This window comes from Hipposideros armiger, unplaced genomic scaffold, assembly GCF_001890085.2.
Source record: "Hipposideros armiger isolate ML-2016 unplaced genomic scaffold, ASM189008v1 scaffold_338, whole genome shotgun sequence".
Lineage (NCBI taxonomy): Eukaryota > Metazoa > Chordata > Mammalia > Chiroptera > Hipposideridae > Hipposideros > Hipposideros armiger.
In genome coordinates, this window is record NW_017731688.1 from 1,187,524 (window position 1) to 1,211,790 (window position 24,267).

At 36.3% G+C, this 24,267-nt stretch overlaps 1 protein-coding gene across 1 annotated transcript in view; it reads right to left on the bottom strand.

The window, feature by feature from the left end:
- Positions 1-1,164: 1,164 nt before the first annotated feature.
- FRZB (frizzled related protein) overlaps positions 1,165-24,267 on the bottom strand; it is a 52,686-nt gene continuing 29,583 nt past the window's right edge. The window contains exons 3-6 of the mRNA XM_019661181.1: positions 13,468-13,533; positions 9,354-9,558; positions 8,909-8,972; positions 1,165-2,097 (exon numbers count right to left, since the gene is read on the bottom strand). Coding sequence (XP_019516726.1) covers positions 1,981-2,097; positions 8,909-8,972; positions 9,354-9,558; positions 13,468-13,533 — 452 coding nt within the window. The 3' untranslated portion in view covers positions 1,165-1,980. The remainder of the gene's footprint in view (positions 2,098-8,908; positions 8,973-9,353; positions 9,559-13,467; positions 13,534-24,267) is intronic.

Here is a 24,267-nt window from a genome sequence, read left to right on the forward strand (position 1 = left end):
TTCATTGGACATCAAAATATTTCATTCCTTAAAATTCTTACTATGCTTTGGAAGAGTTGGTGATATTTTTTGGATTCGAGAAACCAATTTTTTTAAACCTCCTGCAGTCAATTCTTACCCTTCTTTCCATAGTTACCGTTAAAAAAAGCATGAGAAAAACAGCACGATGCAGAAGCACTATTTTCCAGTCCTCCGTCCTTGAAGCTCAAGTTGAGGCATAAATATCAGGATGAGAGGTCATGAGCTGCGGTTCTTCCATTGAGGCACTTGCTATCCAGTGACACCCAAACTCACCTTTTCAAGGCTACAACAGCAGCATCTAGAAAGAGATGCCCCAGCCATCTGAGAATAAAGCCCAAAGGGCAGACAGCAAAAGCAACCATCTGAAAAACTATGTAGTCCTCATGTAGGCAATGTTGGGAACTCTTATATTCTAAGACTAAGGAAATTGTTGGGGTTTGGGAGTCAATCAGAAGGCAAGAATGTTTTTTTTCCAGTAGAGAATTTAGATGCATTATTTATCATTTTAGGGAAGTTTTGTTCAGTAATAAATTTCATTATTGAATAACTGTCCTTACAGAAGGAAACACAACACGATTTTGCTTCTTAAGTGTTTTATTTTCAGCATACCATAGCTTAGAAATTTGGTTCTAATATCAGACATAAAAATGAAAGGGAATGAGACTTGCAAATGATTGGCACAGGCTCCAAAGGATCCCATGGAAGGATTTAAAAGCATCATTTGTTCCCCGTGATCCCTGGGAATTGCACTGCAGCTTAGGAAATGCGAATGTGCATTAGATTCAAGTCAGTCACCTCTCTCCTGACAACTATAATTCCTTTTATTAGATGTATTTGTACAGCACAAATCCAAATGATAAAATGCAGGCCAATGAATAGGCCTATAATTCAGTCCAGCTTGAATGTGAGCGCGCTTGTGCGTGCGCGCGTGCGCACACACACACACACACGCACGTACACACACACACACACACACACACACACACACACACAAATCTTGCACTTTTTACCATCCTGCAAACTACAGCATTTAATAGAGCTATATGCCTTTTAAAAATAATAGCCTAGTACACATACATACTTTCTCTTTCCCTAGCCAATGCAGCAAGTCATATTTATTTTAAAGAAGAAAAAAAAGAGTCACACCAATGGGTTTATTTAAAAGGAAGCAAATGAAACAGAGCTATGCTGGTAACAGCAGATGTCTAGTTATAATTCACTTCCCTAATGCTGATTAATATATTCATAAACAAATAAAATGTATTACCAAAAGATAAATGCTGCTGTTAATGCCCCAACAGCTACTGGTTTCAGTTGTGCTTCTCAGTCTGGCAAAATGTTCATTCCCCAACTCCTAACACTATTTATTTTGCTTCCTGCCAATCTTGAAAATAATTCATCTTGTGTGTCTTTTCCTCATAAATGCTTCCTGGTGCTTGATTGCTTTGCCTGTGTGGCATTTGATTTCAAACTGCTATTTTACATTTATAAACATGTAGAACTTCCTACGCATGAGAATACCCAAAAGGCATGAGAAAATGAGGCTGTAATTACATCAGCCAACTATGCTGCACAGCATATTTAGCTTTCTCTGTTTGCGTCCAATATTGCATTTCCAGTCCAGGTATAGAACAGTAAATTAACATTTATTCCAGCAAAGAGGCTCTGGTATCAACATGTTTAATTTATTATTATTGCAAAGAACAGTTTTCCCATGATTAGTGAAATAGAATACATATAATATATTTAAGGATCTGCACTCAGACCACAAAAAAGGGGATAGAGGAAGGGAAGAGAAAAGCAGAAAACAAGAGAAAATAAAAGTATATCAGTTACCACATGGCTTTTGTGGTTTAAAAAAAAATAGAATATGACGTGCAATAGTGCAATTTTCCTTTGCTAGTCCAGCAACGCAATTTTAATAGGAAGTCCACTAATGTTCTTTCTGCATTTCAGGATTTAGTTGTGTGCTTGCCGGGGGTTAGAGTTCCTGCCAGACTTCTGACTCTGAGTGGAATCACTGTGGCTAGAATCACTTTTATTCAGTCCAAGATGACGGAGCTTCATATCCCAGCGCTGCAAAATTTAAAACAAAAAAATGTCACATGCACATATCACCAGCGTCTATTATTCATTTCTATTATTCTAACAACTGAGTGAGATGGCAAAGTCAGATCTCGAAAGCATTTCACTACTTTTCAAAAGTATAAAATCTACATCGCAGGGGAACAATGCAATTGATGCTACATGAACATAATTCTCAGATTTTAAAAAGCACAAAATTGGCCACCTATGTTAATAATGCTTTCACATCAAACCTTAAACTTAAAATTCCCATGTCAGTAAGTGGTGATACAAATGTCTATCGATATTTGTGGTTATTTCCTGAGATAACACACACAAGTCTGGCACTTCGCTAGTGATCAACAGATGGAAGATTTATATAGAGAATTTGAAGGAAGGGCTATTTTTCATCTTCCTTTCTTACGACACGTAAGAATGAAGCATTTTAAATCTATGTGATTTGAGAAATGAAAAAAATGAAAATTTAGGGTGGAAATGGAGTCTCTTAAAAGTATTTTTCTAAGTAATACCTACAAAGGGCAACAAACAGAACAGACAAGTTTCTGCCCCGATTCTAAGTATAATGAAGCAGACACTACCAATGTTTTTAATAACCACAATCAAGTTTATTAATATTTTGTATTAACAATGCCCATGATGTTTACATGTAATATAATAAATTAAAAAGAAGTTATATTATGGATACAGTAATACCTTGGTTTGTGAGCATAATTCGTTCCAGAAACAAACTACTCATATGCAAAACATCGCTCATTTACCATGTTAAAATGTATTAGAAATGTTTGCTCGTCTTGCAGAACACTCATAAAAGAAGTTACTCACAATCCAGGGCTTTAGTGTATTATATGTAGTGAATAAGGACTAGACCCCTAACCCAACCTTAAACCTAACCCTAACCCTAATCCTAACCCTAACCCTTGTCCCTACACCTAACCCTAACTCTAACCCTGTCCCTTTGTCCCTAACCTTAACACTAACCCTGCCCTAACCCTAACCCCTAACCCTAACATCTAACCTGAACCGTAACCCGAACCCTAACTCTAACCTCTAAACCCAACCCCTAGCCCCTAACCCTAACCTGAACTCAAACCCTAACTCTAACACTAAACCCTAACCCAAAATATAACCCTAACCCTAACCCTTATACCCAACCCTATCCCTAACTCTAACTGTAGGGACACAAAAGGGACTCCCCCACATGAGCCCCCCAAAAAATAAAAAAAAGAATAAGGACTAAATCAATATACTCAAATTTCAATGATTATAGAAATAACCTGGAGATCTTGTTGAATTGCAGACTCTCATTCAGTGGGCCTGGATGGGGCCCAAATGTTCATAACTAACAAGCTCCCAGGTGACGTCAATGTTTATGGTCCAGAAAGCACATTTTTAGTAGCAAGAAGCTAATGTCAGATTGCCCAAGTTCAAATTTTAACCTCATCAGTTACCATGCAAATTTTCTTGAATTTACTAAACCTCATTTGCATCATTAACACATTAAAATTAATAGAATCTGCTCATAAGACTGTTCTGAAGATTAAGAGACAAAAATACATGATTTTTCAATTACCAAAAGTAATGTTTCATTTTAATACCATTTATTCCACAGTCTTATTGTTTTTCACATTAAAAAAAAAAAGTCTAATTCTTAACTCTCCAGGCAGGCCAAATATCTTGACTTGAACAAACTGCTATAACAGAGACATAGGTAAAAAAAACTATTTGCATGGCAAAACCATAAAAAGGTCTTTAATTTTTTATGGATCCACCAAGAACAAAAAAAAGCAGTAAAAGGGGCAACTTATTTTTTAAAAAGTATCCTCCATAAAACTCCTTTTTTTACATCCTCAAATTGACTGGAAAGCTAAAATAAGTATCTCAATCATTCTAACCAAAATAGATTTTCCATCCAAGGCCTTTAGCCCTGAGCATCCGCATATGAATTAAAAATTGTTCAAGTTATTGGTCTAATCCTTCCTTTAGCATGTTTAAGTCTAGACTGAGAATATAAATGATTTCACAGTAATAACTCTGAGTCCCCTTGTAGAAAGCAATAGAAAATATGGTAGCCTTACTAAGAAACAGGAGAAACAAGCCATGCATCCTGGGTCTTTACATGATGATAATTGTTTTGGTACCAAAAGAGAAGCTTTGTTACATGCTTTGCAGCAGGGATGTTGAAAGCTCTTCCAAATGGTACAGGAATTTAGGACACATTCCTGTTCTGCATTAGCAAGCAGAAAACCAAATTAAAAGGACAGTAAGACATTCCAACATGCTGAAGAAGAGCCACTTTTTAATAAACACCAAACTAATTGAAAAAAGGTACAAAAAGAGAATTCTCACAAGAATGAACTCGAAATACATCTTACTTTTGATAAATATCCGGGGCGGGGGGGAGGGGGGTGGAAGACAGGGAAGAACATACTGGAAGATAGTTTCTCCCTGCAAAATAATGTCCTCTACATTATTGTAGATCACTTAAACTCAAATGTGTCTGCTGCGTCAAGTTCCAGGTGTATAAGATAAACTGCCTAGGGGTATTTAACTTACCTTCTAAATGTTTTCCAAGTCTACATTCACAGAAGAAAGAGGATGTATTATGTTTGACACAATTCCCCCACTCTCCCCTCTCCCCCTCTACGCCCACTATACACACACACAGACACCCTTTTCAATTCTTTGCCACTTGATGAATACTCTCCCACATTCCTTTCTTTGAAACAGATTTTTCTTAGTATAGTAAGAAGAAAGGGAATCTTCTATAATAAGGTAATTTACTGTGCTTTTTCTCAAATGTATCACTTCTAGAATCTGAGTCACTGGCTTAAAAATAAAGCTACATAACTACTCTAGGGACCTAATTTGGTCAGATCCCACATACAGATGAATGTGGTTGCACCTTATACATAGGAATTGATGTCTGTGCATTGGGACAACATTGGTAATTTTCTACCTGTCTTTTTTTCTCCCCTTTGACTCACAGAACTGCAATTTGTTCAAGGAAGCAATATACCCAGCTAAAAAACTACATTTTCCAGCCTCTCTTGCAGCTAGGGATGGACATGAGACCCAGTCTTAAATAAAAGTTGCTATGTGGGGTACTTGGAAACGCCCTTTACCTCCCTTTTCTTTCTCCTGGAAATGTAGGTGTGAAGCAGGAGGTGGGGAAGCCATCTTGTGACCTCCAGGTAAACATGAGTATGGAAGCAATAATCTTAAAAATGGCAGAGCAGAACATGGATCCTAGATGGTGGAATAGGTAAATGCTATGCCTGCTGCCTCCCATGATCACATTAAAATTACAACTAAATTATAGAACAATCAACCTTGAGAATCATCTGAAGACTAGCTGAACAGAACCCCTCTAATTAAGGATATAAAGAAAAGGCCACAGCGAGACTGGGATGAGGGACAGAGACACAAAATGGGCTGACCCCAAACCTACATGTAGTGGTTGAGCACCAGGAGGGACATCTTGGTGGCAGAGGTTCCCCCTGAAGTGTGAGGGGTCCCAGCCCCACACTGGGCTCCCCAGCCCAGGCGTCCTGTGCTGGGAAGAGGAGTCCCCATAACATCTGGTGGTAAAAATCAGTGAGGATTTCATCCATCCCTGTGAGATGGAAGGTGGCTGGAAACCCAAACATCCTCTTAAAGGGCCCACACACAGACTCATTCGCTAGCAAGTACTCACTTTGGGCTCTGGCAGAGGGGCAGCAACTCAAGAGGTACCAGAGGCATACAGGGAAAGACTGAGTTGTGTGTGATCAGGGAGACTGCGCCACTGGACCACACAGGATATATACTACATAAGACCACTTGGCAAAGACTGAAAGACATAGAAGATCTACCTAATACACAGAAGCAAACCCAGGAGGCAGACAAAATGAGGAAATAAAGAAACATGTCCCAAATAAAAGAACAGGAGAAAACTCCAAACAACAAACCAAATGAAGTGGAGGCAACCAACTTAAAAGAGACAGAATTCACAACACTGGTTATAAGAATTCTTAAGGAAATTAGTGATAATTTCAAAAAAGAGATAGTAAGCATAAGGAAGGACATACAAATTATAAAAAAGAACCAGTCAGAAACAAAGAATACAATACAATAACTGAAATGAAGAATACACTAGAAGGAATCACCAGATTAGATGAAGCATAGGATTGAATCAGTGATTTAGAAGACAAGGTAGCAGAATACACCCAATTGGAACAGCAAAAAGGATAAAGAAATAAGAAATGAAGACAGTTTAAGGGACCTCTGGGACAATATCAAACATAACAACCTTTACACCTTAGGAGTGCCAGAAGGAGAAGAGAGGGAGCAGGGATCAAGAACCCATTTGAAGAAATAATAATGGAAAACTTCCCCAACCTGGCAAAGGAAATACACATACAAGCCCAGGAAGCACAGAGAGTCCCAAATAAGATGAACCCAAACAGGCCAACACCAAGACACATCATAATTAAAATGGCAAAGGTTAAAGACAAAGAGAAAATAGCCACAGCAATCTTGAAAAAGAAGAACAAAGTTGGACTTATCACAATACCTGACATCAAATCATACTACAAGGCTATGGTAAAAAAACAAAAAACAAAAACAAACAACAAAAAAAACAAAAAAACAGCATGATACTGGCATAAAAAGAGACACATAGATCAATGGAACAGAATAGAGAGCTCAGAAATAAATCCATGCCTATATAGTCATTTAATCTATGACAAAGGAAGAATATACATTGGGGTAAAGACAGTCTATTCGATAAATGGTGCTGGGAGAACTGGACACATACATGCAAAAAAAAAATGAAACTGGACCACCTTCTTACTCCACATACAAGAATAAACTCAATATGGATTAAAGACTTAAATGTAAGGCCAAAATCATAAAACCCCTAAAAGAAAACATAGGCAATAAACTCTCAGACATTACCCTTAGTAATATTTTTACTGATGTATCTCCACGGACAAGGAAAAAGTAAACAAATGGAAATACATCAAACTAAAAAGTTTTTGCACAGGAAAGGAAGTGATCAACAAAATGTAAAAACATCCTACTAAATGGGAGAAGATATTCGCCAATGATACATCTTATAAGGAGTTAATATCCAAAATTTATTTAAAAAAAAAACTCATACAACTCAACACCAAAAAGCAAACAATCCAAGTAAAAAATGGGCAGATGATCTGAATAGACATTTCTCCAAAGTGGACATACAAATGACCAATAGACATATGAAAAGATGCTCAACAACACTAATCATCAGAGAAGTGCAAATTAAAACCACAATGAGATATCCCCTCACACCTGTCAGAAAGTCTATCATCAATAAATCAACAAACAACAAACGTTGGTGAGGATGTGGAGAAAATGGAACCCTCGGCACTGTTATTAGGATCGCAAATTGGTGTAGCCACTATGGAAAACAGAATCGGGGTTTGTCAAAAAATTAAAAATAGAACTACCTTATGCCCCAGCAATTCCACTCCTGGGTATTTATCCAAAGAAGTCCAAAACACTAATTCAAAAAGATACATGCACCCCTATATTCACAGCAGTGCTATTTACAATAGCTAAGATATGGAAGCAACTGAAATGCCCATCAGGAGACAATTGGATAAAGAAATTGTGGTGCAAATATATTATACAATAGAATATTACTCTGCCATATAAAAGAATGAAATCTTACCATTTGAAACAATATGGATGGACCTAGAGGGTATTATGCTAAATGAAATAAGTCAGACTGAGAAAGACAAATACCATATGATCACACTTATATGTTGAATATATAAAACAAAATAAACAAACAAAACAGAAACAGACTCAGAGATACAGAAAGCAAATTGATGGTTACTAGATGGGAGAGGGCCTGAAAGGCTGGATGAGAAATGTGAAGAGTTTGGAAAGGACAAATTGGGAGATACAAAATAGTCATAGAGATGTAAAGTACAGTATAGGGAATATAGTCAATAATACTGTAAAAACTATGTATAGTACCAGGTGTGTATTAGATTTACCAGGGAGGTCCCAAACTATGTAAATATCTAACTGTTACACTGTACACCTGAAACTAATATAAAATAATAATATTGATGTCAACTATAACTTTTTTTTTAATTACAGGGATGTAAAGTACAGCATAGGGAATATAATCAATAATATTATAACTATATACAGTGTCAGATGGGTAATAGACTTATTAGGGTTATCACATTGTGAAGTATATAAATGTCTAACCACTATGTGTTTTGTACACCTGAAATTAATATAATATTGTATGTCAACAGAAATTGAAAAATAAATTTTTAAAAATTTAAAAAATACATTAGCAAAGAACAAAGGAATGATGTCATAATTTGGCAAAACCTTGTTAATTGTTGATAGGCATATTGGGGGTCCACTAATTTTGTGCACATACATATTTGAAAATTTTCATAATACAAAATTTGTTTTAAAAGCTGCTAATTATAAAAAAAAAATGGTGGGGCAGTAAGCTGGAAGGAGCCTGGATATCTAATGACAATGTGGAGTTATCCTTACCAGGACTGCACGAATTGCAGCTACACTTCTCACTGTGAAAAGTTAGGCAACTGTAGTTAGATCTCTGATACACATATTCCTTACGTGAAACAGACCTTAAAGACAAACTCGGTCCTTGGAATTTTAAATATATGTATATATCAGGTTTTCATATTTCTCACATAGTTGAGGGCATCTAATTTGTTTAAATGACAAGTGGCTGGTTTCCTGCTTTTATTTTTTTGTGTATCACTTTGAACATAAAATATAGGCTTACCTTAACTTTTTTACCAAGTCGATCCTTCCATTTCTCAGCAATAGAACCTTCCACCAACAGTAATCTGTATTTTTCAAAGAAGCAACCATTTTTGAAAAGTTAAAACACATTACTGAAAAATACAAGGAATTATTTCCAAGAAAAACCTACCTATTTATTCTAGAATCAGATAGCCAAGTTTAGAACAGTAATTCTTAACTATTTGGGAATCATGGACCCCTTTAAGAACACTAAGAATTTATCCCTGTCCCCAGGAAAATGCACACCCGCAAAATGCACACATACACATTTCTATCCAATACATGACCTTGAGGGACCCAACTAAAACTTATCTTTAATCCCCTAGAAGGTAGACAGGTCCCAAGGGAAGAACCCCAGAGTAAGATCTGTAGAAAAACGCAAGGACAGGATAGGCAGAGAAGTTATTGTGAATCTTCAAAATTACCTGGAGCGTTCCTCATCTTCATAGCCCATGATGATATACTCCTCGTTAACATTAAGTGGCGGGCACAGGCAGCCGGAGCTGGTATAAAGGTTAACGGTGTCCCTCGGGATGTTTACCAGAGAAGCTTTCAGAATCTCCTTCACCTCGACTACTGCAGTCACATCATGGCACTTGGTCTTGACCTCTTTCACTTTAGCCCGAATGACTGGATAGAAGACAATAAAGCTGATATGGTAATATGATACCCAATAGGTGCCACGTTCAAAACAGATAAGTGGGTTTCTTTCTAGTCAGTTCTTCTCCACTTGATGCTCAATGAATGGAGAGGAAAAGTCAACCAGGTATTTTTGTTTTAGATGATAGTGAGTGACACATTACACAACACACCTGTCCCCTTAAATGTTCAGCCCTGATCCCCTTCCAATGTGTGTACATACGTATGTGTGTATATACGCATATATGTATGTATTTCACTGAGAAAAATTCATTTAGATAATCAAAGGTTGGGTGAATCTGATGTAATTTTCCTCCAAATTTTCATTCTGGAGGTATGTGTATGTGTGTGTGTGCACTCTCAATTGCTTCCAACAGGAATTTAAACTTTATTAATTTCACTATATGAAAAGACCTAGTACTTAAATATGCTTTCTTTCCTTGTCAGTATTCTGTCATCAGGTCTATTCATGGATTTTCTAAAGGAGTTGGGGGTCTCTTTCATAATATAAAGTTGTCCTGTTCTATTGTACTTCCCATCTGGTTCTGTGATCTTTTCACCTTCCTTATCTTAGCTCACTGTTCAGACATCAGTTCCTTTCTTCCTTTGTTTCAGGGTAGATTATCTTTTATACTCTCCAGTAAGTATACTACTTTTTTTTTTAATTAAACTGTCACCAGTATATCTTGTTTCCTCCATCTGCTTTGAAGTCAGATACTCCAACATACACTCCCATTACGTGCTATGGAATATGGTCTAACAACTTAAATGCATTCATCTACCTCTCTCAATGGTTATACTAGCACCCAATTTATTTTACCATTGCTAGCTTCACTTCTCAACATAAAGACAAACTGCCTTAAAAATCATCAGTTCAGTGGCAAAGTGAAAATATTTGACTCATAATCTAGCAAGTACAGTTCTGCTTCTTTTCTCTATTTCTCTCCTTCGGAAGAGCCAAATTCTTTAGATTCCTACTTCTAGTAAATGAGTTTTGTTTTTTTGTTTGTTTGTTTTTGTTTTGTTTTGTTTTTAAGGGCAGTTAGAAAAAGCCCAAAACCTAAGATGAAGTAAAAATGTCCATTAGCAAGAAGCCAGTGGCTTTTGCCCAGGCACCCTCATTGCTCTAGGTTAATATCTAGATGTTAAACAGAGGAAAACAGAATGGATCTAAATGAATCTACTTTTGAAAGCCTCTTAGGCACATATCAGCAAACCACTTTCATCTGAGTTCCTTCCCACATATTTTAGGTGTTATGGACTACAAAGGAATGGAAAAAAGTAATCCATGAAAATATAGACCCAACTAATAAACCATTTCCCCCATCAATACCCCAACTCCATACTTATTCAATAACATTCCACCGGTACGACAAAACAGAGCACAGAAATTAAGTTACTAATTCTAAAAACTTTAGGACATAACCTCATTGTTGCTTCACAGGTATATCAATCTTCAGAAAATTAGTTGTCTCAAGTATGAGAACTTACAACAAACAAAATATCACTGCCTGCTGTTCTTGCTCAACGCGACTCGTAAGCAAAGGAATTCCTTTCTATCAGCGTTCTCTCTAGTCTGTATTTTCACAAAAGATAAGATTGCCCTTTTTGAAATGTCATTTGGGAGACTCAGATGATAAATTTACAACCCCAGCTAGCAGACATTTTTTTGTGTCCTGGTTTATGTAAATGTGCTTTGATAGCATCCATCAACCATTAGAGATTAGTGAACTGTGCAAATGTTCTCAAACTAATGATTTATTTACCCAATGTGTCTACTATTTTCATTAGAAATTTTTAGTGCATGTACCCACTCCAAAATAAATATCTCTCTACAAGACTTACCTTATTAGTCAAGTAATTTTGTTAAAGCTCAAGAGATTTTACCTGAATTAATCTGAAGGAAGCAGAGGTTTTTTATGAATTATCATTTGCTCCCACCCCCACTGTGTTTTCTCAGTAGACATATGTAAATATTTAAGAAAAAAAAATCAACATATTTTGGAATTTGAAATGTAGTTTCTTTTCAGAGTTCTGCCTTCTATTTAATCATTTTAGTGCCTGCCTTCCCCCAAGGTAGAGCTGAGTAAGCCCCAGGCAAGTGAAAATCTTTAAACTATAGACAACCTGGATATTGTTTGGCTACGAGAAAGAAATAATCTACTGTCTATTAATTGTGATCTGTTATAATACATTACAATATTCACACAGCAAACTTATCAAAGATATTCTCTTTCCATGCCTTGTAAACAGTAGTATTTTGACTTTTAACAAAAATAGTAACACCAACCATTGCAGCATTAAGTTGGATAAAGTAAAAATTGATAAGTAAAATAAATACAAACTCAACTAAATTTCCCTGATATAACATTTTTATTATGCTTTTGTCTTCAGTATAATTGTATTTAAAAGTTCATATAGTGGCTTTTAATATTAAAAAGCTAATCTAAAAATTAAGACCTCCTTTTCCTTGTGATTTTTCATATCAATTTGTAGAGGACTAGGTCCTTAGATGGGCAGCCCGGTGTTGGACTCTGTAGATAAACATGACCTTTCAACCTTGAAAAGAAATCACATCCACCATTGACTAAGAGAAACTAGATCCTTCATAAGACAAACAGTAAGCAAACAATAAAAATTGAATCCATTGAAGAAACACTGGGAAACTACGTGTATTTATTTTAAAGAGCTATACCTACATTGATAATTTCCTACTTTATACCTTTAACACACAGTATTTTCAAAGATATCAAAGATTACTCTTATAGAGTGTTAGCCATTTCTCTCCTTCCAATTTCCAAAAGTACAAAAGTAGAAATAAATCTACTGCATATGTCCTATAGACTCTAAAATAGGGCATGTAAATTCAATAACAAAAGTCTCATTTTAACAATCAAGTTCTCTTCCAAAATCTATTTAATTGTCATGTTTATTTATTGACTCAGTATCAACAATCTTCTACAGAGGTAGTAACATGACCTTCATTAATCTCATAAATGCTAGGAAAAAAAGTCACAATAAAATGCTGATGGAATACAGCAAATATTTATTTGTCCCTTATTTTATCAACTGGAAAACTCTAATAACTGACCCTTCTAAATAAACAGTAATTGAAAATTGTGACTCTGAAGCATGCCAGTACCCAAAAGTACATTCTGAGTAATCAAAGAAAGGACAACTTAGTTTCAATAATCACTAATAAAATTAGAATAATAATACTTGTCATAGGGTAGTTGAGGAAATTACATAAGAGAGTATATGGAAATTGCATAGCATGGTGCTTAGTACAGAGACAGCAGGCTTTTCCTCTTTCAGTAAGTTTGTCAGCTACATTTGAATTGGTAGCTCTTCAATTAATATTTTATCAGAATGTCACATTTCTAGGTCAAGCTGGATAATAAAATATTTTCTTAATAATGAATACTAACAGCTTTGTAAGTGTTACTTTCCAAGTCTGTCAATGTTTTCCATGAGATAGAGTGATTGAAGAAACTAAATTTAATACTATTAACCAACCATCCCTTATACATCGAAACGCTGCTCTGTTCACCACAGTGAATTAAAAAGCACAACTGATGACCCAAGCAGCTCCAAACATTCATGCCCATATCCTCCTCAGCTTCCCAGGGAGAGAAGAGTCCCTCTCATCTGGTCTGAAACGTATCTCTGTGTACTTAACAACATGGTTCTAAGATGCCACCAATGCTGCCTGATGTGCTTCAAAATCAAGCATTTGTTAAGAATTTTGCCAACATCAGATATTTTATTTGGGACAGGTATGCTCTTAAAGTTGTCCTTGTTTACTTGTTTTTAAGCTTTATTCTTAAACTGTTCTACTAATTTACACACACACCTTTCTTAACATAGCAGTTTATAGATCAACCGTGAAGTTATCCTTACCATAGTTGTAATTGTTTCGGAAATAGGTCTTCTGTGTAGCTCTAATAGGCTTACATTTGCAGCGTTCTGAAAAATACAACATTTTATTTATAAGCAAAATTTCAATATTAGCTTTCTTTTATTTATTCACTTTTTGTTTTTGGAAGATTAGATCCAATTTGGTGGCGAGAAGGCTCTTAGCAAGTCTATGTGTCTGATCTTTCTCTAGAATTACATCAGTGTTTATTCTATCCACATAGCCTTTTTTTCAGAACCAGTAGGCTCATAAGTCCCCACTCTCTAACAAACCACCCAATCACCCAAATTCTGAGAAAATACTGTTCACCACTGAGGAGAGCATGACTCCTGAATCCCCAAAGAAAATACTTAGTGCTCATGAAGTAGAATCAATGCCTACTGAGAGGCAATTTTCTACTTATGCTCAGGTACCTAGTTGGCCCCTGTGGAATACCACCTTCATCCATATACATTTTACAGATTAAACAGCACTCCTGCAAATATTAGTTCCTGGATCTAAAAGCAATTCAATGAGATAGGCAGGTATTATTACAACCCAATTAACTTAGTGAAGTTTTTAAGAGGCCATGAGCCCCTTCTGTAGGCAGCATAACTGCTATTTAATTCAATGGTATTTTTATGCTTAGTGGAAGAAATTATATGCATATTTTAAAATAAGAAGTCTTATGTTTTTTTAAGTATCTGGTGAGTAGTGACCACAACACATTTTATATGTAATACAGGTAGATGTATGTCATAAAAGTTCTAAATGTCTGAAAATATTTCATATATAGGACAAATAATTTGACATCTTGGGAAGTGGATTACTGTATTGTTTATAGAATACTTAGCTAAGAAATACATGTCGGGCAGGCCGAGTGGCACGTTGGTTAAGAGTTGGCTTGGGATGCCAGCTCTGAGCAGGGCCCTGGTTCAGATCCTACATGAGGGCCAGTGACACTGCCCTCTACAGCTAAGATGGTGAACAACAGCTCGACCTGGAGCTGGGCTGCCGTGAGTCGCCAGCGATGCATAGGCTGCAGTGAAGTTGCAGTGGGTTGCCATAAGCTACCGTGAGTGGCTGGCAGCCGGCATGAGTGCCGTCCTGTGGCCGGCAACCAATCTGTTTCACCCAGGAGGAGCACAATGATAATACCAACATGGGCCAGTAAAGCGACGTCCTCCACAACTAGACGGAAGAACAAAAGGACAGCAACTTGTCTGTTCCCCTTACCCAATTCCCCAACACTATTCCCCTCCCCAATAAAATCTTTTAAAAAAAAAAGAAAGAAATATATGTCATATATACATTATAACCATTGTAGGTTGTTAAAGTCAATATAAAAATGGAAAATAATATACAATTATCTTAGAAGGCATTTTAGTTTGTGTAAGGAGTTCTTTAAAATAGCACCTCTGAGAAACCTTCATTAAAAATGAAATGGCCTCCCCTATTTTGCCATAAGAAAAGATGAAATACTGCCATTTGCAACAACACGGATGGATCTTGAAATTATTATGCTTAGCAAAATAAGTCAGACAGAAAAAGTCAATAACCATATGATTTCATTGATATGTTGGATATAAAACTGAAAACAACAAAGAAACAAGATAAACAAATAAAGAAACAAAAACTCATTAACACAGATGATAGTCGTTACCAAAGGGTGAGGGGACAAGGGGTGGTAGATGAGGGTAAACAGGGTCAAATATATGGTGATGGAAGGAGAACTGACTCTGGGGTGGTAAACACATAATGTGAACTAGAGATGATGTATTATAGAATTGTACACTTGAAACCTATGTAACTTTACTAACCATTGTCGCCCCAATAAACTTAAAAAAAAATGAAATGGCATGTGTTTCTTCTATTTTAATCCAGAAAAATTTTTAAAAAGAATATAGGAATCACAGAAAGAAAGCCAACAAAAATATTTTGTTTAAAAAGTGTTTTACGTTAGCATGGAGACCAATCAAAAGCAGAAGCTTTTGTTGACCACTTGACACCATGCTTTTAAATCAAAATAAATTTTATTTTTCGTTGACCTTATAGATCACATGCTTTAAAGTAACAGTCACAAGCTTTTACTTCCAGCTTTTAATTTCTAGAAATAAGCACCTCTGTTGGGGACAGGTGCTGTTCTACAAAGCTGTGGCAGCAACAACTGTTGTTGCTCACAAGAGAGGCGAGAATTTATTGCTACACATAGCACTTCCTTTGTTCTGCAGATCATTTTTCACACACAATTTCTGTGAAATAAAGATCTCAATCCATAAATAATTGGTGATATCCAAACTGGTTGCTACTTTAAAGATGACTCCTCCAATAATAATTTTCTTATTAGCAAAACATCTATATCCATATTTTAAAAAATGCAAAATTATCTGTTCTGTATAGTTTTATTTTGTACAGAAATGTTACACATTTTTAAAGAGAGGTATTCTTGTGATGAGACTATTGCTGAAGAAATCAGTACTATGGTCTCTGATTTACAAATTATCCTCACCCATATATAAATCAGGGCTTGTGCTTTTTTTGCCACTTAAAAATAGATATTTATTCATGAAAAATAATGCATGTAGAGGGGCGGCTGCTTAGCTCAGTTGGTTAGAGCTCATAGCAGTGCTCATAACAGCAAGGCTGCTCGTTCGATCCATGTAGATGTAATTCTTCAAAAATTTGCACATGGTCCAATAAAAAATTTTGCAAAAATGTGCTGTCACTGGATTGAGTCTAATATGATATCATTACCATATAATTTTGCTTGAAGCATAAGCAAATGGATTCCATAAAAGTTTCCAAGCAGAAGTTTTTCAAAAATTATATCATAAAGTGATTTAGAAAGATTTCAAGTAAGTATTTACATAACCATATATACACAACTACATATACATAACTAGACCATTTCCTAATAGTTTAATGTGTTAAGCAGTTATATTCTTGGGACAAAATTTTGTTCATCCTGAATGCACTTATTTCTGCTGACTCCAGAAGTGGCAATGCTATACCCTTTCCAATCTCTAATCCCCAGCTCTTGCTGTAAGCCATTGTCTGTCTAGTTGAAGTCAACAGTAGCTCAATGAAATACACAGTAATAAGGGGGAGTGGAAATTCCTATCTACAAGGTTCAAATATGGAAGAACATCCTTTTACTTATTTATGCTACTCAACCCAAACGTATTCATATCTGAAGGTATTCATGAAATTTGTATTTTAGATTAATAGATCTGGAGGATTAACCCTCTTCTAATGTCTACTCACATCTACACCCCAAAAGCCCAAGAACTAGAAAATTGCAAAGAATCAAAGAATTGCATGCACTATTTATTACATTTTTTTGTACCTGCCACCCTAAATCAGATGGTAGCAGCTTCTTTTTCTTTACTACCAATAGTTGATTACTCAGACTTTTTATTGGGCCACTAGTATTATCGTTATTTCTACTTTAATTCATTAATAATTTTGTTACTAGTCTTCCTCTCCAGTTTCCCAATGGCACAAGGTTTTTAAGTTTTATAGAGGCAAAATAAAATCTGTTTACTGATATTTGCACAAAAACCATTAGATATTGATTTGCTTCCACAGTTGAGAAGAAAAGCTTGTAAAGGTATTTCCTTGGTGCTCTTATCTAAGGGGAAAAAATAGGAACAAGTTAAATGAGGCAGCAACAAAAAATGTTAAGTGACCAAGAGTACTTCAAATGTGAAGAAGGTTTTAATATTAGCAATTCATTCACCTCAAAGTCTAGGATTAAACAAAATACTCTGAATTGTGGAACAGCACGCCATCCTATATCCCACAAGCATCCATGGGCCATGACCAGGAAACTGTCTTGGGCAGCTCTCCCTCATACCCTCTCAGACACTCTCCTAAAATCAACGATCTTCTGCTTCTCTGCCAATGAAACTGAAGACTGTTTATCTTTCTAGTACAAACATGAATTTATCGCCCTAGTACAAATATGAGTTTGCAAAATTAACATGCTCAGAGCTCCATAGAACTTGGTCTGCACATCAGGGGAGATGTCCTGCAGGAGACGTCCTGCATTGCGGTACCTGAGCCATATAAACACAGTTCAGAGAGGAAAGTGATCACATCCTTCTTTATTCAGTTTTTTGCTTATTAAAAAAAGGCTCACTTATTGAAAACACATAAAGATAATAGTATTTTAAAAGGTCATATGGCTTTATAAGATCTAAAGAATTATAAGTACCTAAAACAATCATGAAATCTGATTCTCACTGGACCTTCATTATCTAATGCAAACGAGTTCAAGCTGAAGTATGATATGACTTTCAAACTAACCCTGACCTTTGTTTGAAATTGACTTTTCTTGGGTGTCATCCAGAGCTGTAAGGCTATAATTAACTTTGCCAGATTTCAAAACTCCTATAACCTTTCATGTACCGTGACTTTGGAATACTACTAACTATGAATGAGTATTTTTCTGCTTTTTCTAGGAAAAGATCTTAGATCTGTGCTCAGGATTAATTATCAAAGGGGGTGAGGGTGGAGAAGAAAATACAATTCGGTTTGTGTTACAATTTCCACTGTAATTCTTTCAAGACTGACTCAAGTCAGATCAGAGTTTAAATAATTTTAATTCGTACCAAATGCACTCACTATATGTTTTATAGCCTGGTATTTGACCCTAGAAGCCCCCTTGTCTTCTTTCCCTCCATTTTAAGACACATTAGAACAGACCATACATTTTAAAACAGATGTAAAAACAATTTTTTTATGATTTGAAAATTTGTATCCTTAACTGTGACTTCTTTGCTGAGATCCAGATCTATATTTTTAACTGCCTATAAGAAGTGTCCATAAACATGCCCTTAATGAATTTCAAACATATGTCAATGTCCATCACACCATGAACTTGTATTTTTTCTGTGGAAAGTCTTTTCTGACTCTATAACCCTGACATATCCATGATTCTCTAAATATGAGATGGGAAAGAATTGTTGAGCCCTTTCAGTCACTTACATGTTAATGAATTCATTCTACAAATATTTATCGAGTATCTGCGATATGCCAAGCTCTTTCTAGGCATGTAGGACACCTGATGGGTAATATAGACAATGCAGAATAAGATAAAGACATTGAACAAATAATTACAGCTACAGCCAAAGTCATTTATTTTCATATGTGATGAACAGTATGAATAAAAAGTACGACGTGCAATGAGAACATGTAACTTAATCATCTAAACTAGTCTGGTCTTCCGAATTTTCTGATGAAATGACATTTAAGTTTAAAACCTGAAAGTTGAGTTGTAATTATCTATGCAGGAACTACATCTTTCTACGTAAGATAGCAAAGAAGATGATAAAGGAGACTGAGAAGGAGCATCCAATGATGGGGAAGAAGTATAGCAGACATGGAGTCAAAAAGCTGAAAGAGAGAGTTCCAAGAGAAAAGGAGAGCAGTCCCCTGTGTCAAAAGACCCTCCAAGCTCAAATAAGTTAAGACAGAAAATTATCTGTTGAATTTAATCAGCAGGGAGAGAAGGGGAGTCTGAACAAAAGGGCGAAAAGGGCTTTGAAAGCCAGAGGGATGCTTTATCCACTACACAAGAAGGAAAAGGAGAGAGGGGTCCAGATGTTGACAGGCTTATACAACTGTTGGTGGGATGATGAGACAGTTCCTTCTGATGGCTTTTACTTTTTCATGGGAGGATGAAGTTAAGTCATCAGCTGTGAGGAATAAGGGGCCAAAAGAGGCAGGGCATGGAAGTTTAAGGAGAGAAGAGAAGGTATAAAACAGTTCTTTTACTGAGTTGTAAGGCAAACTTTCCAGAGGAAAAAAGGTAGGCTTGCTAGGCAATAATATTGATTGTGTATTTGAATTTTAACTTAAGCCGAAACCAGTCACCCCAATTGAGTTATTTTCTCCAGCAACTAGAGTTGGGACTTTGACAGGTGAATATGGCAGTAGAAGAGAAAGAAAATGGAATTGAGGGTATTATCAAGAGAATTATTGTTACAATAGACCACAAAATCTCAGGTAGACAAGGAGGTTAGGGTTGACCAGATAAACAGACAGTCTCAATGGAGTAACATTTTTAGCAGTGATGGCATTAGACTAAATCTGCTAGAATTCAAAGAAATGGCAGGAAAAGAGTGGGATGCTTGAAATTAAGACTAGAGTGCTGGCACCATAGCTAGCAGGCAAGGTCCAGAATGTCCCCATGGAAGCAGATGGCTGTGGTAGAGCAGACAAACAGGTAAGTGAACTGAAGGAGTCAACATACTAGATGGATGATCTACTTTATAATCAACATCATCAAAATGGCAACATGGATGGGTACCATTGTGGAACTTATTCACGTAACTCTTAACGGAAAGTGGGCAATATGTCATTTGGCCTTCCAGAAGGTCAGTTTCACTACCCTTCTAGAAGCAAAGAGATGGTGAGATACGCCTAGATTCTACCACTAGGACCACCCTCCCTCTTCCCAAAATTGTAAGTCATGAAATGAACACTTTATTGAAATCTAGAGGATCTCACTATTTCATAAAAAAAACCTAACACAGAACCTTAGTGTCCTGATCTCAAAGGTGAAATAAATTTTGAAAAACAAATGTATCTCCTGCAGAATCAGAAACCAAGGAGACTGATGCTAAGTACATCATTACTTCTGTAAGGAATCCAGAAAACACCATGGTTAGAAGGATGGACTTTTTTTGTCAGACACATCTGGGTCCAGGATGCATCCCTTACTATTTGTGTGATTTTTAATATCTAAAAAATGGTTATCTGTAGAGTTGCTAGGAGAATTAAATGAAATAATATACACAAAATAGTTATCACAGTATCTGGCACACCATGCACCATAAATGTTAGGTCTAATTATGTTCAACATTCACCAGGATTCCTAACCCATCATTTATAAAGACTATCTAATGAGTAAGAGAAGTAATATTTTTCCAAGGCTCCTTGCCACCTACAGAGCTGTGGTACCTACCAAAAGTAAATAAGGCAATCAGATTTTTCAGTAGTGTCTGATTCTGCCATTTTGATTCAGGTAGGCTATGCTAATTTCCTGATGAGGGAGTCCATTTGAACTATCATGTACATATCCAAAATTTGAATACTCAGGGTTAGCAAACAAAAATGACCATATATCTGACCATTCTAATGAATATTATAGTGCTGGAGAATATGGCAAACGATTAAGGGCATATGGGTTTGAATTCTAGTTTCATTTCTTCCTATTTGGGTGTCCTTGGGCAAGTTATAAAACCTATTATATTTCCCCATGTGTAAGACGCTCCCATATATAAGACACACCTTAATTTTGAGGCCCGAAATGTGTAAAAAAAATGTATTACATGAAGTTACTAAACTCAAGCTTTATTCATCATAAAATTCATACAACTCCTCATCACTGTCAAAACTCCCAACCATTAGCTTGTCTTCATCTGTGTCTGATGACGAATCACTGTCTTCATATATTGCCTCGTCCTCAGTTCCATCTATGGCATTCGAAATGCCACACTTCTTAAATGACTTGACAATAATCTCAATCTTGATATTATCCCAGGATCTTTTCACGCAGGTACAAACTTCTCCTATAGTTGGTTTCTTCACTCTTCCTGCTGGTGTCAAATTGTCCCCAGAAGACTTCATCCATTGGTTCCATTCGTCTCTCATGGCAGCTTTGAAGGATTTGTTAATGCTGACATCAAGTGATTGGAGCTGGGATGTCAAGCTTCCAGGTATGATGGCAAGTTTTGTTTTTTGCTCTGTAGCAATCTTCTTTGTGTTTTTTGTTATGTGTGCCCTGAACTGATCAAAGCTCCAATAGGGCAGGTTTGCGTTAGAGCTCACCTGGTCTTCTGTTCCAAACTTTCTCAAACCATATCTTCATCCCATCCTGATCCATCCAACCCTTGCCATGAACGTAGACAATCACTCCTCGAGGAATGTCTTCTTTTGGCATTGTTTTGCATTTGAAAATCAACATAGGAGGCAGCTTGGTTCCGTCAGCACAAGCTAGAACTGCATAATGGCTCTTTTCATGTCCACTTGTCTTCACAGTTACAGTTTTCACCCCCTTCTTAGCAACAGTTCTATTACTTGGGACATCAAATTGAAGGTGGATTTCGTCCATATTTACAATCTGTCCCAACTCAAACTGATGTGTCTGCTGACATTGAATGACAAAACGATTAAGTTCAAGGACCTTCTGCTCATTGCTTTCAGGCATCTTTTGGGCAAGTCTGGTGCATGTACGCATGCTTAGTCCATTCCGTTTCATGAGCCTGAAGCACCAATTGTGTCCTCCTTTGAAATCAGTAACTTCTTTTTCATCAGCAGTTCTTCTTGCCTCGTGCTGAACCATCTTTGTGGACATAGGAATTCCAATTGCCCTTTGCTCTTCAATCCATATCTTCAATTCCCTCTCTAAATCTGGCCATTTTGCTGACTTGCCTCTCATGGCCTTCTGCTGTGGCGTTTTCAGTAGGGTTTCTTCTTCCTGTAGCCAGTCTCGGATTGTTTTCTCAGTTGGAGGAGGACCAAACTTGCTTTCAGCAGCATGATTTCCATTCACTTTTGCAAATTGGATCACTTTTAACTTGAATTCAGCACTGTACGAAAATCTTTTCTGAGCCATTTTTGGGCAGAATGTAGGAAAACGTAACCTACCGTAATATACCAGTAACAAGTGCAAAAACAATGAGCGCAAAGACAACAAGCGCAAAAAAGCGGGAAATGCAAGTAAAAAAATCTACAACAATGAGCGCAAAAACAAGCATGAAAAAAGCAGGAAATGTAAGTAAAAAGATCTACAACCACTGTATAAGGCACACCCAGTTTTTTTACCCCAAATTTTTCAAAAAATGATGTCTTATACATGGGAAAATATGGTATTCTAACCTAATGCTGTCTATCTCATAGGGTTATTGTTAAGAATTTAGAGTAATTCACATAAAGAATTTAGCACAGAGTCTAGTACTTAGTAATCACTCATTGAATTGAACGTTAGCTATTAATAGTAGTAATATATAAATAAACCAAAAAGATCTGAAGATATATTATGCAAATTCAAGAGCAGTTTATGAAACAGAAAGGACAATTTTCTAACAAAAAATCATCTATAAGCTTGAAAATAAAGTTGCTAAGTGTTTTTTTCCTAGGTATAGAAACTTTTAATTTATATGTATTACACTTAGTTTGGGGGGAACTATATATAAAAAGGATAGAATTTAGAAATTATATCGGTATTATGCTCACACAAGGGTGTACTATTACACAATAAGAAAAGAATGAAATAAAATATAGAACTACACAAATAAATGTCAAAAACATTAAGCAAAAACAAAAGGAGCCAGTCACAAAAGAATATGTATTATATAATTTTATTTACATGAATCTGGAGAACAGAAAACATTAATTATGGTAGTAAAAATCAGAAATGTGCTTGCTTCATGAAGCAGGGACATGATTGGCTGGGCACAAGGGAATTACCAAGGGTGATGGAAACCTTTATCATGATCTGAGTGATAGCTAAATGGATGTATTCATTTGTCAAAATTCAATGTATCATACACTTAAGAGCTGTGCACTTCACTGTAAATTATACTTTAATAAAGTACCACTAACATAAAAATTCATACAAGATATTCCTTTCATTTTTTTCTTAAATTGAAATGTGTTATGACTTAGCAGCTGTTCATTATGTGTTTAAAATAATATTTATTTCCTAAACACAGGCACAGGGCGAAGAATATCATATTAGATTTTACTTTGGATTAGAGCAGTATGTGGAAATGCAACGAAGTTGACTGGTGAACCTAGGTAATATAACAAGGCTTTAAAAAGCAAAACTAACATTTGCCCAATTTAGCTGAAAAAACAAACCTCAAATATTGTAATAAAGGTCTCAATTCATAGTTATTTGTACTTTGTAAAAGGGAATTGCTTAAGATTGAGAGGACCAACACTATATTAATAAGAAAAGGAAATTTAGTTTATTCCTTCAGGATTTATGTCTTTGGAAAATTTTAAATAAACCTCCTTTCAAAAGGTGGCTGGATCCAAGAGTCATTCGGGATATAAAAAAATATAGTCAATGAAACTTGCCCATTTTCTCTTGTGAGGTCTGAAGTATAATGTTTTGTGATGTGCTCTAAAAAGGACAATTAACAAAAAAATAAAGTGGGCTTCAGAATCTTTAGGAATATGTTTCTACTCAATCTCAATTACATAGAAAAGAGCTGGAAGCAGCAGGAAGAGCACTCAGTCAAGTGAACACTCCTTCATCCCAAGTCCTTGGCATAGAGTACGCCCGGTACGAGGAGGCAGTCATGAAATTTTTGATGAATCATAGGGTGGATGAACTAATAAACTGAATATATATATATATACACACACACACACACACACACACACATGTATATATGTAAGCCACTGTAAAATTATAAAGATACTATTTTTTTTTAAGATTTTTATTTGGGAATTGGGGGGATGGGAACAGAGCTGGGGAATTGGGGGAAGGGGAACAGACAAGTTGCTGTCATTTTTTGTTCTTCAGTCTAGCTGTGGAGGATGTTGCTTCACTGGCCCAAGTTGGCACCATCATTGGGCTCTTCCCGGGCGAGGCAGATCACTCGCCGGCTTCTGGACGGCTGCTCACTGCGGCTGCTGGCTACACATGGTAGCCCATGACAACCCACTGCCGCAGGGGCTGCAGCCTACGCTGTCGCTGGCGACTCATGGCAGCCCAGCTCCAGGTTGAGCTGTTGTTCAGCATCTTAGCTGTGGAGGGCAGTGTCACTGGCCCTCATATGTGGGAT